Genomic DNA, 15,680 nt, shown 5'->3' with positions numbered 1-15,680 from the left:
TGGAAACGAAGGCTTAGAGAGAGCAAATGACTTGCCCAAGGTCATCAGCTCTTATGCGGCATAGAAAAATGTCTGGAAAGAGACACACCACAGTGCATCAGTGCAGTTAATGCTGGGGAAGAGAAATGAGGCAGCTCTTACCCTTTCCTGTCCTCCTGTAATGCTTTCAGTGCATAAGTCTCATGAATGTGAAGGTTAATCTGAAAATATTCTTTAAGACTTTGGGGAAACTCACAGTCTCCTCTGCATTCTCTGTTGATCTTGTGTGTTAGTGTGGACCAACGCGGCGGAACTGTCGGAACAATCAGTGGCCGAGGAAATTCCTGGGGCAGAGCCCTACAGAGAAATTTTTGTGGACCAGGACCTGGCCCAGTATGATAAGGTGAGGGGTCTCGGGGAAGCACAGAGCTACAGCAGCAAGAGGGACCATGGAGAGATTGCCACTGCCTCTTGTTCTCTGTGTCTCAAGGACCGTCCCTTTTTCCTACTTCCAAGAAACCACCTCTTCCTCCCAAGACATTCAGCCAGGTTTGGCCACTGCTCATTTTATCCCAAATAACATCTACAACTACAAGGTACTGAGCACCTACTGTGTGCTGGGCCATGTCCTGTGCACTTGACATTTATTAGCTCGTTAATCTTCACCATCTTCAAAATAGATTTTATCACCCTCACTTTGCAGATGAGGAAACTGAAGCTCAGAGAGGTTCAGTGATGTGTTCACGGCTGCCCAATGCAAGGAGCAGTGTTAGGATTCAAAGCGAGGTCTGGTTAGCTTCTCAGCGGGTACTTCTAACTCCCACACAGTAATCACTTGGTCAACCTTCAGTGATGGGACAGTGACGCAAAAACACGTTCCTAGCAGGAGGAATTGAGCCCTGAAGTCAGGGAGGCCTGGGCCAAGAGACTCGTTAAAGAACCAGAGAGGTTTAAAGCAGGTATGCGAGCAGAACAGGTGGATTCAAGCCATCCTGGGAAGGGCCCAGGTCAATTTCTCCCCACTCAGACACGACTCGAAAGTTACTCTAAAAGAAGCAGTCTATAATATCTCGCTTTCCTTCAGGGCCAGGGCCTGCTCCTGCAGCAATTCTCAGAGTTTGTGAGGAGCAGACCTACCTGGGGTTCTTGTCAGACACGGAAATTCAAACCTTCAGGAGGCAGGGGGTTCCAACCAGGCATCCTGGGACCAGACTCTGAAAAATGTTGCAGAAAGGCGAGAAGCCACACTCAGATTCTGTATTTATCGCTGTGTAACAAGCCATCCCAAAACTTAGCGGCTTCCAACAGCAATTCATTATTCCCCAGAATCTATGGGTTGACCTGGAAGGTTCCTTTGCTTGTGTCCCCTGGCCTCACTCATGTGGCCTCAGTAAGCCGCTGGCTTGGCCAGGCTGGTGGTCGGTCCCCATTGGCCTCCTTCCCACATCTAGGGCCTCAGCCAGGACGCCTGGGCTGGTGCGCCCCTTTGTGCATGTGGTTTTTCATCACAGCACGGTGGTCTCGGCGTTCCCAGGGGGCCAGAGCAGAAGCTGCACAGCCTGTAAGAACTTGCCTGGAGATCATGCAGCATCACTTCCACTCCATTCCGTTGGTTAAAGCTAGTCACGGGGCCAGCCCAGACTAGAGGGTGGGGAAATAGACTGGATGGCAAAACTGCAAAGTATTTGTAGCCATTTTTCAACCCGCCGCAATTTTAACTTGGAAATATAGTGCAACCACTATAATTTTTTCTATTTATAGAAAATTTTTATAAGCCATTTATCATTTTTTCTATTTATAATAGAAATAATTCTTTCTCTTTATAAGTCGTTTATACCCTGACTTGCCAGGACTCCTTCAAGTGACAATAAACAAATTAGCTCGAGGGGGAGCATTGATTAGCTCATCTTATTGGAAAATTTAAAGGGCCACTAGCTTCAGGTATGGCTAGATCCAGGAGCTTGAATAATGTCATCAGAACACCTCCCCACTACCAACTTCTCCCCTCTGTTTCCCTCAGTGTCTGGCTTTTTCATAAGGCTGGCTTTGTGTGTTAGAAAAGACAAACTCAGGCAAACAAGCCTACATGATCCAAAAGAAGGCAAGATCCTCTCCCTCTGTAATCGATGTGTGAAATCTCTGATTGACCAGCTTGGGCCACATGCACATGGGGAGGTGGGACAGGAAGGAGCAGGGCACATGACTGACAGTCCTACCCAGACCAAATGGAAGGAGGAACACTCCCTCCAAGAAGGGCAAGGGGACCCTCAGCAGGAAAGCAGAACCCACAGCTGTCCACTGCCCTCTGCAAACTTCTTATATTCCAGCACTGGCACGGGGCCTGGCACTTAGTTGCTGCCCGATGAATGTTTGTTGCATGAGAAATGAATAAGCACCTGGCTGATCATAACAGGGTGAAACAGGGGAAACTGCCCAGGAGTAGGGAATATGTCTGATGCTCTCTCTTGAAGTTTTGCCACCAACTTTCACAAGGATCCAAAGGAAGGCCCCTGGCAGCAGCTGGCAATGTCAGACAGGCTTTCTCATGAGCAAGACCCTGTCCTTCCCCAGGTCACGGAGCTAGCAGGTTGTGAGGCTGACTGGACGGCTCTCCTGGGAATGAGCTGGCCCAGAAATTGCCCGTTTACCTCCTCCCGTGACTGCTTTGGAAAAGGCCTCTGGGGAATTTTTTCTTCTTCTTCTTCTTCTTCAGTTTTTCTGACATTTTATTGATAACGTCTGGTGAGAAGTTTGGGGGAATTTTTTTTCCTTTTTTGGAAAACCTAACCAATTCTTTGGCTGCAGAGCTTTTTCACTGGAGAGATGGAGGACAGGGTTAATTATACCTGTGGGTACAGTCTACCAGCAATTTTGTTTTTCCAGCCAAAAGTTTACATGAGCCCATGCAAATAAATCAGTATTCATGTCTCATTTACTTTCCAGATTGAGTTACCTGGAAAAAATTCATACATGAATAGCCAAAAGAGTCAGGAAATATTAGAAGAGAGGAAAGGGAAAACAAATAGTTCAGAATGTTTTAAGTTAAAACAAATAACCCTCATTATAGGCAGAATGTGGTCAAACAGAATGTTGTTTTCCTAACTACCTTTCCTAGGTCCCCAGTGTGCTAGGCTGAATATTATAAATGAAAACACTCTAAGTAAACTTTCTAGCAACAAAAGTTCCCAAGTGGGATGGTTGTTCTTAATATGAAAGTCTAATTCTCGGGGAGAGAAAAATTTCCGTACCTGTGAGGTATAGACATCCATTACAGGAGTCTATATTCAAGTACATCATTTTAACCCAATTCTTGTCTCTATGAGATTTTCCAAGTGACAGAGATAGCCTTGAAAGTCTGCTTTTTCCCTCCCTGCCTGCCCTCACCTTCCCAAAGAATGATACCATATTTTTCCTGTATTTCTTTAAATGGGCTCAGCCTTACACCCAGACCCACACCTAGTAAATTTCCCATCTGGCCTCCACCCAGGATGAAATAATTCTGCTGCTGGGAAAAGAAGTCAGCCGTCTCTCCGATTTTGAACTTGAATCTAAATACAAAGACACCGTGATAGCAAGCCTGCAGAACCAAGTGGCCAACCTGAGGCAGAAGCTGTTGGAAACAGCTGCCTCCAGGCAGAAGGAGAGGGTGATCCCGCCCAAGTTTCAGGTTCTGCATGAAGAGGACGATGCCCAACAGAGAGAGATCCAGAGCTTGAAAAACCAGGTAGGGCTCAGAGACAAGTGGGTCAGGGCCTTGCGGTCACAACACAGGGTGACAGCTCTCAGGTAGAGCCTGGGGAGAGCCACCCGGGTAGTTAGAAATGGGCAGTGAGCACAGCATGGTGAGGAGTACAGTTCCAGGGAGTGCAGGGTTGGCAAGTTTCTAGCCTTGTAAGAACAATATTAGATTTGATTAAGTGCCTACCATGTTCAGGCCCCGGTGCAGGTGCTTTGGGTGCATTAGCTTATTTATTTATTTATTTATTTATTTAATTTATTTATTTAATTTATTTATTTATGGCTGCATTGGGTCTTCGTTGCTGTGCATGGGCTTTCTCTAGTTGCAGTGAGCAGGGTCTACTCTTCACTGTGGTGCATGGGCTTCTCATTGCAGTGGCTTCTCTTGCTGCAGACCATGGGCTCTAGGCACGTGGACTTCAGTAGTTGCAGCATGAGGGCTTCAGTAGCTGTGGCTCGCGGACTCTAGAGTGTAGGCTCAGTAGTTGTGGCCCACGGGCATAGTTTCTCCACAGCATGTGGGATCTTCCTGGACCAGGGCTCGAACTCGTGTCCCCTGCATTGGCAGGCAGATTCTTAACCACTGCACCATGAGGGAAGTCCCCTCATTAGCTATTTAAACCTCAGTCTTCTGGCAGATGCCATTCTACAGATGAGGAGACTGAGGCACGCTCAGAGATGCCCAGGAGCTTGTTACAGCTTGCACAGCAAGTGAGAGGCAGTGATGTGATTTGGGCTCAGCTCTGCCACCTTGTACACCTCATGCTTTCACACCCACTTTGCATTTCCACCCAACTCCTGTCGCTTCAGTGACCACTTCTCACACCCACCCGGACCCAGCCAGAAAGAGCTGGAGATGGGGAGAAGGAACCCCACAGTGTTCCAAACACTGAGGCCTTTATCAAACCCTGAAGGCAGCTGCTGGTTCATTTATAGGGAATTTCACCAAAAAATCTCCACCCAGAATGTCTGGATTTACCAGTCAACTTCCTTCCTCCTGAAACTAAATCCAAAAGAAAAAAAAAATTTTTTTTAAGTTTTAAAGAACTACTTTAAAATTGGCCACTGATCTTGTACATAAATTATATCTCAACAAAGTTGATAAAAAAGCAATTGGTCATTGATGAATTTTGGCCTCAGTGCATAATTCTGCTTAAAACCGTAGTCAGATTTGGTTCAACATGACGGAGTAGAAGGACATGCTGTCACTCCCTCTTTCGAGAACACTGGAATCACAACTAACTGCTGAACAATCATCGACAGGAAGACACTGGAACTCACCAAAAAAGATACCCCACATGCAAAGACAAAGGAGAAGGCGCACTGAGACAGTAGGAGGGGCGCAATCCCAATAAAATCAAATCCCATCCCTGCTGGGTGGGTGACTCACAAACTGGAGAACACTTATACCACAGAAGTCCACCCACTGGAGTGAAGGTTCTGAGCCCCACGTCGGGCTTCCCAACCTGGGGGTCCGGCAATGGGAGGAGGAATTCCTAGAGACTCAGACTTTGAAGGCTAGTGGGATTTGATTGCAGGACTTTGGCAGGACTGGGGGAAAGAGCGATTCCACTCTTGGAGGGCACACAGAAAGTAGTGTGTGCATTGGGACCCAGGGGAAGGAGCAGTGACCCCCATAGGAGACTGAACCAGACCTACCTGCTAGTGTTGGAGGGTCTCCTGCAGAGGGGGGGGGGCAGCTGTGGCTCACCAAGGGACAAGGACACTGGCAGAAGAAGTTCTGGGAAGTATTCCTTGGCATGAGCCCTCCCAGAGTCTGCCATTAGCTCCACCAAAGAGCCTGGGTAGGCTCCAGTGTTGGGTCACTTCAGGCCAAACAACTAACAGGGAGGGAACCCAGACCCACCCATCAGCAGACAAGCAGATTAAAGTTTTACTGAGCTCTGCCTACCAATGCCACAGCCAGCTCTACCCACCACCAGTCCCTCCTATCAGGAAACTTCCACAAGCCTCTTAGATAGCCTCATCCACCAGAGGGCAGACAGCAGCAACAAGAAGAACTACAATCCTGCAGCTTGTGGAACAAAAACAATATTCACAGAAAGACAGAAAAGATGAAAAGGCAGAGGGCTATGTAACAGATGAAGGAACAAGGTAAAACCCCAGAAAACAACTAAATGAAATGGAGAGAGGCAATCTTCCAGAAAAAGAATTCAGAATAATGATACTGAAGATGATCCTGGACCTCAGAAAAAGAATGGAGGCAAAGATCCAGAAGATGCAAGAAACGTTTAACAAAGATCTAGAAGAATTCAAGAACAAACAAACAGAGATGAACAATACAATAACTGAAAAAAAAAACCACACTAGAAGGAATCAATAGAATAACTGAGGCAAAAGAACGGATAAGTGACCTGGAAGACAGAATGGTGGAATTCACTGCTGCGGAACAGAATAAAGAAAAAAGAATGAAAAGAAATGAAGACAGCTTAAGAGACCTCTGGGCCAACATTAAACACAACAACGTTCACATTATACGGGTCCCAGAAGGAGAAGAGAGAGAGAAAGGACCCGAGAAGATATTGAAGAGATTATAGTCAAAAACTTCCCTAACATCGGAAAGGAAATAGCCACCCAAGTCCAGGAAGCACAGAGAGTCCCATACAGGAGAAACCCAAGGAGAAACACACCGAGACACATAGTAATCAACTTGGCAAAAATTAAAGAAAAATTATTGACAGCAGCAAGGGAAAAATGACAAATAACATACAAGGGAACTCCCAGAAGGTTAACAGCTGATTTCTCAGCAGAAACTCTACCAACCAGAAGGGAGTGGCATGATATACTTAAAGTGATGAAAGGGAAGAACGTACAACCAAGATTACTCTACCCAGCAAGGATCTCATTGAGATTCGATGGAGAAATCAAAAGCTTGACAGACAAGCAAAAGCTAAGAGAATTGAGCACCACCAAACCAGCTCTACAACAAATGTTAAAGGAACTTCTCTAAGTGGGAAACACAAGAGAAGAAAAGGACCTACAAAAGCAAACCCAAAACAATTAAGAAAATGGTCATAGAAACATACATATCGATAATTACCTTAAACGTGAATGGATCAAATGCTCCAACCAAAAGACACAGGGTTGCTGAAAGGATACAAAAACAAGACCCATCTATATGCTGTCTCCAGGCGACCCACTTCAGACCTAGGGACACATACAGACTGAAAGTGAGGGGATGGAAAAAGATATTCCATGCAAATGCAAATCAAAGGAAAGCTGGAGTAGCAATACTCATATCAGGTAAAATACACTTTAAAATAAAGAATGTTACAAGAGACAAGGAAGGACACTACGTAATGATCAAGGGATCAATCCAAGAGGAAGATATAACAATTATAAATATATATGCACCCAACATAGGAACACCTCAATACAAAAGGCAATCGCTAACAGCTCTAAAAGAGGAAATCAACAGTAACACAATAATAGTGGGGGACTTGAACACCTCACTTACACCAATGGACAGATCATCCAAAGAGAAAATTAATAAGGAAACACAAGCTTTAAATGACACAATAGACCAGATAGATTTAATTGATATTTGTAGGACATTCCATCCTAAAACAGCAGATTACACTTTCTTCTCAGGTGCGCACGGAACATTTTCCAGGATAGATCACGTTTTGGGTCACAAATCAAGCCTCAGGAAATTTAAGAAAATTAAAATCATATCAAGCATCTTTTCTGACCACAACGCTATGAGATTAGAAATGAATTACAGGGAAAAACCTGTAAAAACCACAAACACATAGAGGCTAAACAGTACGTTACTAAATAACCAAGAGATCACTGAAGAAATCAAAGAGGAAATCAAAAAATACCTTGAGACAAATGACAATGAAAACACGACGATCCAAAACCTATGGGATGCAGCAAAAGCATCCCATAGTTCTAAGAGGGAAGTTCATAGCTATACAAGCCTACCTCAAGAAACAAGAAAAATCTCAAATAAACAATCTAACGTTACACCTAAAGGAACTAGAGAAAGAAGAACAAACAAAACCCAAAGTGAGCAGAAGGCAAGAAATCATAAAGATCAGAGCAGAAATAAATGAAATAGAAACAAAGAAAACAATAGCAAAGATCAATAAAACTAAAAGCTGGTTCTTTGAGAAGTTAAACAAAATTGATAAACCATTATCCAGACTCATCAAGAAAAAGAGGGAGAGGACTCAAATCAATAAAATTAGAAAGGAAAAAGAAGTTACAACAGACACCGCAGAAATACAAAGCATCCTCAGAGACAACTACAAGCAACACTATGCCAATAAAATGGACAACCTGGAAGACATGAACAAATTCTTAGAAAGTTATAACCTTTCAAGTCTGAACCAGGAAGAAATAGAAAATATGAACAGACCAATCACAAGTAATGAAATTGAAACTGTGATTAAAAATCTTCCAACAAACAGAAGTCCAGGACCAGAAGGCTTCACAGGTGAATGCTATCAAACATTTAGAGACGAGCTAACACCCATCTTTCTCAAACTCTTCCAAAAAATTGCAGAGGAAGGAACACTCCCAAACTCATTCTCTGAGGCCACCATCACCCTGATACCAAAACCAGACAAAGATACTACAAAAAAAGAAAATTACAGACCAATATCACTGATGAATATAGATGCAAAAATCCTCAACGAAATACTAGCAAACAGAATCCAGCAACACATTAAAAGGATCATACACCATGATCAAGTGGGATTTATCCCAAAGAGGCAAGGATTCTTCAATATATGCAAATCAATCAATGTGATACACCATATTAACAAATTGAAAAAGAAAAACCATATGATCATCTCAATGGATGCAGAAAAAGCTTTTGACAAAATTCAACTCTGATTTATGATAAAAACTCTCCAGAAAGTGGGCATAGAGGGAACCTACTTCACCATAGTAAAGGCCATATATGACAAAGCCACAGCAAACATCATTCTCAATGGTGAAAAACTGAAAGCATTTCCTCTAAGATCAGGAACAAGACAAGGATGTCCACTCTCATTACCATTCTTCAACATAGTTTTGGAAGTCCTAGCCACAGCAATCAGTGAAGAAAAAGCAATAAAAGGTATCCAAATTGAAAAAGAAGAAGTAAAACTGTCACTGTTTGCAGATGACAGGATACTCTACAGAGAGAATCCTAAAGATGCCACCAGAAATCTGCTAGAGCTAATCAATGAACTTGGTCAAGTTTCAGGACACAAAATGAATGCACAGAAATCTCTTGCATTCCTATACACTAATGATGAAAAATCTGAAAGAGAAATTAAGGAAACACTCTCAGGTACCACTGCAACCAAAAAATACAATACCTAGGAATAAACCTACCTAGGGAGACAAAGACCTGTATGCAGAAAACTGTAAGACACTGATGAAAGCAATTAAAGATGCTAGCAACAGATGGAGAGATATACCATGTTCTTGGATTGGAAGAATCAATATTGTGAAAATGACTCTACTACCCAAAGCAATCTACAGATTCAATGCAATCCCTATCAAATTACCAATGGCATTTTTTAGAGAACTAGAACAGAAAAGCTTAAAATTTGTGTGGAGACACAAAAGACCCCGAATAGCCAAAGCAGTCTTGAGGGAAAAAAACGGAGCTGGAGGAATCAGACTCCCTAACTTCAGCCTATACTACAAAGCCACACTAATCAAGACAATATGGTACTGGCACAAAAACAGAAATATAGGTCAATGGAACAGAATAGAAAGCCCAGAGATAAACCCACACACCTATGGTCAACTAATCTATGACAAAGGAGTCAAGGATATACAGTGGAGAAAAGACAGTCTCTTCAATAAGTGGTGCTGGGAAAACTGGACAGCTACATGTAAAAGAATGAAATTAGAACACTCCCTAACGCCATACACAAAAATAAACTCAAAACGGATTAGAGACCTAAATGTAAGACCAGACACTCTAAAATTCTTAGAGGAAAACATAGGAAGAACACTCTTTGACATAAATCACAGCAAGATATTTTTTGATCCACTTCCTAGAGTAATGGAAATAAATACAAAAATAAACAAATGGGACCTAATGAAACTTCAAAGCTTTTGCACAGCAAAGGAAACCATAAACAGGATGAAAAGACAACCCTCAGACTGGGGGAAAATATTTGCAAAGGAAGCAACTGACAAATGATTAATATCCAAAATATATAAAGAGCTCATGCAGCTCAATATTAAAAAAACAAACAACCCAATCCAAAAATGGGCAGAAGACCTAAATAGACGTTTCTCCAAAGAAGATATACCGCTGGCCAAGAAGCACATGAAAAGCTGCTCAACATCATTAATTATTAGAGAAATGCAAATCAAAACTGCAATGAGGTATCACCTCACACCAGTTAGAATGGGCATCATCAGAAAATCTACAAACAACAAATGCTGGAGACGGTGTGGAGAAAAGGGGACCGTCTTGCACTGTTGGTGGGAATGTAAATTGATACAGCCACTATGGAGAACAGTATGGAGGTTCCTTAAAAAACTAAAAATAGAATTACCATAGGACCCAGCAATCCCACTACTGGGCATATACCCAGAGAAAACCATAATTCAAAAAGCCACATGCACCCCAGTGTTCATTGCAGTACTATTTACAATAGCCAGATCATGGAAGCAACCTAAATGCCCATCGACAGACGAATGGTTAAAGAGGAAGTGGTACATATATACAATGGAATATTACTCAGCCATAAAAAGGAACAAAATTGGGTCATTTGTAGAGACGTGGATGCATCTAGAGACTGCCATACAGAGTGAAGTAAGTCAGAAAGAGAAGAACAAATATCCTATATTAACGCATATATGTGGAACCTAGAAAAATGGTAAAGATGAACCAGTTTGCAGAGCAGAAATGGAGACACACATGTAGAGAACAAACGTATGGACACCAAGGGGGGAAAGCGGCAGGGGGTGGTGGTGGTGGTATGATGAACTGAGAGATTGGGATTTACATGTATACACTGATGTGTATAAAATGGGTGACTAATAAGAAAAATATAAATAAATAAATAAACATTTTTAAAAAAGAGAGAGCAAAAAAAAAACGTAGTCAGTGCTTGGGGGCCCTTGTTCTCTTGTTCTCTGTTTACTGTCTTTCCCTCTGTAACCGATTCTAGGTACACAGTTTCAATCCTAGAAATGGTGCTCTAGAAAGGACACAGATTGTGTATGGTGAACCTAGGAGATTCTAGCAGGAAACTGTAAGCTCCATGAAGGCAAAGGTTGGGCCCAGTAACCTTCTAGAACTCTGTTAGGACCGTGTCTGTTTGTTTGTTCTTTATTCATCCATCCATCCATCCGTCCATTAATCCAAAGAAATATTTTGGGGGGCCTATCCCGTGCCATGCCCTCTTCCAGGCTCTGAGAATTCAGCAGAGAACAAGACAGACATGATCCTTCCCCCTGTTATGCTCTAGTGAGGGAGACAGAAAAAACAAGTCAACAAATACATGCTCTAATATGTAAATGAACTAATGACTCTCCTTCAAACCTGGTTTTGAAAAAACAATGAAAGTAACAGGTCCTGTAGGAATTATTAGTGCAAACAGCTACCTTGACAGGTAGCTGACACATTAATGAGCATCTTTTTCTTGAACTGAACACAATTTTGCTGAAATATTCCTTTCAGTTATTCTCCCATTTCAGAGCTTTCCTGAGAAAATGACATGTCTTTTTCAGGTACATGGATGAGGCTGAATTATTCCCACATACCTTTTTTATTTTTGGCCATACCACGCGGCTTGCAGGATCTTAGTTCCCTGACCAGGGATCAAACCCAGGCCTCCAGCAGTGGAAGCACAGAGTCCTAACCACTGGACTGCCAGAGAATTCCCCACATACCTTTTTTTAAATAATTGAAATATATTTGACATAGAATATTATATAATTTCCACATATCTTTGAATATCAGCCGGTCCCAATTTGAGTTTTATTTAAAGTGGCTGCCGATATCTGGGGGAAAAATGTTTTTTTACAAAGAAATTATCTAGAAATAATTACACTGATGCATCATGCTCTTGCCTCCCCTACCCCTGGAGCTTCACTTATAACTGAAGAAGAATATTTTATAGCAAGGCATATATGAACCAGAGGCTCCATCGGTTTGAACTCAAATCGAGTTTCATCCACTGACATTTTAGTTTCTTAACTATTCTACTGCCTGCAGAGCATTCCACCAGAAGTATAAGCCACATGGCAGGTTGATTTATGGTTCTGATTACTTTATGTGTTTTCCCTGGTCCCCGAAGGTGTGTGCATAATGATTTGCTCTCAGAGATCTTCGACCTGCTACAGTATCACTAGAAAATTCTTACCTCCATGTGCTCTTATACGCCTGTGCTAATTAGAAGCCAAATTATCATCCTGAAACAATCACTCCTCCTAGCACTCTTAACTTTCTTATGATTCAGTGCCCATTTTATTACACAGCTTAACAGACATTAAACATCTTGGAATTTATGCCATTACAAACAATATGGATATTTACTTTGATAGTAAAAGTATCAAAGAGGTTTGAAGACTCTTTGGAGTTTTCCAGCAATCCGAAATCCTAAAACTCTGACACTCAGATTGAAATATTTTCAATCTGTCAAAACCACTGGAGTCTTAGAGGGGAACGTATGTTTTCCCTTCTGGAAGTTTGTCTCTGTGTGTTCTATCTCTGGTATCATGCAAATAAAAGCATTAAGCTGAGAAGAGCTTAAAAACACTTTCAGTGTTCCAAGGACCTTTTATGGAAAAGTTGTATTTCCCCCCAACAGAGAAAAGTAAGATGTGAAAGAATTTTTTCACTCAAAGTTTCCAAAGCACAAACATGCAAAAGTATAGCCTTGGGGAGAGTGGGGGTCAGAGTGGCCTGTGTCCCCGCAACTTCTAGCATAGACCCCCCCCCAATAATGTCTCAGGTGCCCCAGGGAAAAAGTAAGTGTAACTGCCCCAAATGTCCTAGACTCTGAACCATGATGGTGCATGAAACGAGTCAGAAAACTTGTGAGACCTTGACGGTTCTGTTAATTCTACCAGAGTAATAATGACAAGATTTCCAAGGACACAAACCAAGACCAAAGGCTGTGAGCGCCATCTGGTGGCCATATCAGCACGCCCGAACTCCATTACCTAGGCATGCCCACCACCTCCCCCCAATCTTTTTTTTTTTTTTTAAGCATGATGCCCGCAACCTGGTCTGATGGTAAACAGGGAAATTCCTGTATTTCTTCTTTTGGAGGGATTATTTTTATTTAAGACACTGAGTCTCTATTTACTCTTATAACAGTTATTTTTAATTTAATGCACGTTTTTAAGTTTAAAAAGGGAGCTGCTTCTACGAAAAATGCTAAGAAATTATAGTGGGGCTAGCCAAGAGACATGGGAAAAATGGTGAAAGTGGTATATGAAGGACTGAAGTTTAGGAACTCTCTTCGGGTGGGGTTGCCAGATAAAGTAAGGACACCCAGTTAAATTTGAATTTTAGAATTTCGTTTTAGCGTGTGTCCCAAATATTGCATGGGACACATTTGCACTAAAATATTATTCGTTATCTGAAATCCTATTTTAAGTGAACATCCTTTTTTCCTCCCCTAAATCTGGCAACCTTACCTTAGGAGAACAAAGAAATTGCACCCAGGACTTCCCTGGTGGCACAGTGGTTAGGAATCCGCCTGCCAGTGCAGGGGACACGGGATGGAGCCCTGGTCTGGGAAGATCCCACATGCCGTGGAGCATGTAAGCCGGTGCGCCACAGCTACTGAGCCCTCGTGCCACAACTACTGAAGCCCGTGTGCTTAGAGCCCAGGCTCTGCAACAAGAGAAGGCGCCACAATAAGCCTATGCACCGCAACAAAGACCCAACGCAGCCAAAAATAAATAAATAAATAAATAAAATTTATTTTTTAAAAAAAGAAAAGAAATTGCATCCTTCTCCTTGTCACTTCCGTTTTGATCTATCAAAACAAGCTAGTGGGGCTTCCCTGGTGGTGCAGTGGTTGACAGTCCGCCTGCCGATGCAGGGGACACAGGTTCGTGCCCCGGTTCGGGAAGATCCCACATGCCGCAGAGTGGCTGGGCCCGTGGGCCATGGCCACTGAGCCTGCGCATCCGGAGCCTGTGCTCCACAACGGGAGAGGCCACAACAGTGAGAAGCCCGCGTACAGCGAAAAAAAAAAAAAAAAAAAAAAAACAAGCTAGCTCTTGTCCTGTCTACGGATTGCTTGACATTTATGCCCCAATAAACGTGTCCCTGTGGGAGTACTGAGGCCTGACATCTGAAAAATCACAGGGCAAAGGCCCACAGTGCACCTTGAGGTGGGAATGTCCGGGCCACTCAGAACAAGCAGTCTGGCCACATCAGACCGAGAGGGAGGGGGTTCTGGGCCCAGCTCTCTTTCCCGGCCTCTCGGGTACCTGCTCTGTGGAGGCCGAGGCCTGGCAGCTACTTTCGGGCCCTTACCAACGTTGCATTTGATGGAGAGCCTTCCGCACCCCACGTGTAGACCTAGACCCCTGGAGAGGGGCCCGCCCTTGAGGGGGCTCTGAGCCATGGACTTAGAGGGTGCTCACAGCAGCCATAGATAGAGCCGGCCTGTGGTGCTCCCACCCACGATTCCTGTATTTCCTTTATTTTTTTATTATTATTATTTTTTTGTGGTACACATGCCTCTCACTGTTGTGGCCTCTCCCATTGCGGAGCACAGGCTCCGGATGCGCAGGCTCGGCGGCCATGGCCCACAGACCCAGCCGCACCGCGGCATGTGGGATCTTCCCGGACTGGGTCACGAACCCGCGTCCCCTGCATCGGCAGGCGGACTGTCACCCACCTCGTCACCAGGGAAGCCCCTGTATTTCCTCTTAATAACAACCACACTGGCGTTTAAGTGAGCCTGGCAAGGCTTACAAATGCACACATAAAGATTACCAACTACCTTCCCCAGAGACGGACGAGGGAAGTTGAAGCTAAAACACACCGTGAGGGCTTCCCTGGTGGCGCAGTGGTTGAGAGTCCACCTGCCGATGCAGGGGACACGGATTCGTGCCCCGGTCCGGAAAGATACCACATGCTGCGGAGTGGCTGGGCCCCTGAGCCATGGTCACTGAGCCTGCGCGACCGGAGCCTGTGCTCCACAATGGGAGAGGCCACAACAGTGAGAGGCCCGCGTACCGCAAAAAAAAACCAAAATAAACCCAAAACAAAAGAAAAAAAACACCCCGTGGGTAGTCAGAGGAGAGGACCGTCATAGCTCTTCCCCCTGTGCCGTGTGCCAGGCTTGATCTGAGCACTTGTACACATGCTTACTTATTAAAATACTTCTAACAATCCTATCAGGTTGGGACTACCATCACCCCGCGTGCAGACTGAACAAAAGGAAACAGAATATGGTGTCCTCCTTGTGTTCACAAAGCCCGTTAACTGGCAGAGACAGGACTTGAAGGCCACAGTCCGGCTCCCGAGTCCATGCCATGCTTTACAGCCTCCAACTTCTCACGTTCATTCCTAGAGCCACCTGGGAAGGAGGAACCAGGCAACTAAAGACTGGGTTTGAATCAGACTCCTCGTCTGACCAGCCACGTGATCCCGAGCAGGGGGCCTCGCCTCTCTGAGTCTCAACCTGGCTCCCTTGCAAAATGGGCACATTAATGGGAACGTCAGCCTTCAGCAACGCTGTGACGAGTATCAGTGTAGCATGTGTGAACGGGCTTTGTAAACTCTGGAGTGTTCTGTGAGGTATAAACTACCCTCTATTCTCATTAGCGGGAATTCATTTCATAACCTGCTCCCGGCTCTTGAACTTTGCTGTGCATCCAGTCAGTGCTGGATGATCTGGAACCAACAGCTGGTCTATTTATGGCTGAAAACCCACAGGTCATAGGAAGACAGCAGCACCGGAGCCCCTGGGTGGCCACAAAGATAAGGTTCGTGTCTTGAGGACCGATGA

At 44.0% G+C, this 15,680-nt stretch overlaps 1 protein-coding gene across 1 annotated transcript in view; it reads left to right on the top strand.

Moving 5' to 3' along the window:
• Positions 1-15,680, top strand: part of LOC309807970 (forkhead-associated domain-containing protein 1-like) — a gene marked incomplete at both ends in the record, with an annotated part of 79,328 nt that overhangs the window by 44,811 nt on the left and 18,837 nt on the right. Inside the window, 2 exons of the mRNA XM_082627981.1 lie at positions 273-382; positions 3,467-3,703. Coding sequence (XP_082484107.1) covers positions 273-382; positions 3,467-3,703 — 347 coding nt within the window. The remainder of the gene's footprint in view (positions 1-272; positions 383-3,466; positions 3,704-15,680) is intronic.

The sequence above is a fragment of the Mesoplodon mirus genome (genome assembly GCF_964341445.2).
Source record: "Mesoplodon mirus genome assembly, chromosome: 7".
Lineage (NCBI taxonomy): Eukaryota > Metazoa > Chordata > Mammalia > Artiodactyla > Ziphiidae > Mesoplodon > Mesoplodon mirus.
This window is presented reverse-complemented; position numbering and strand designations above follow the sequence as displayed.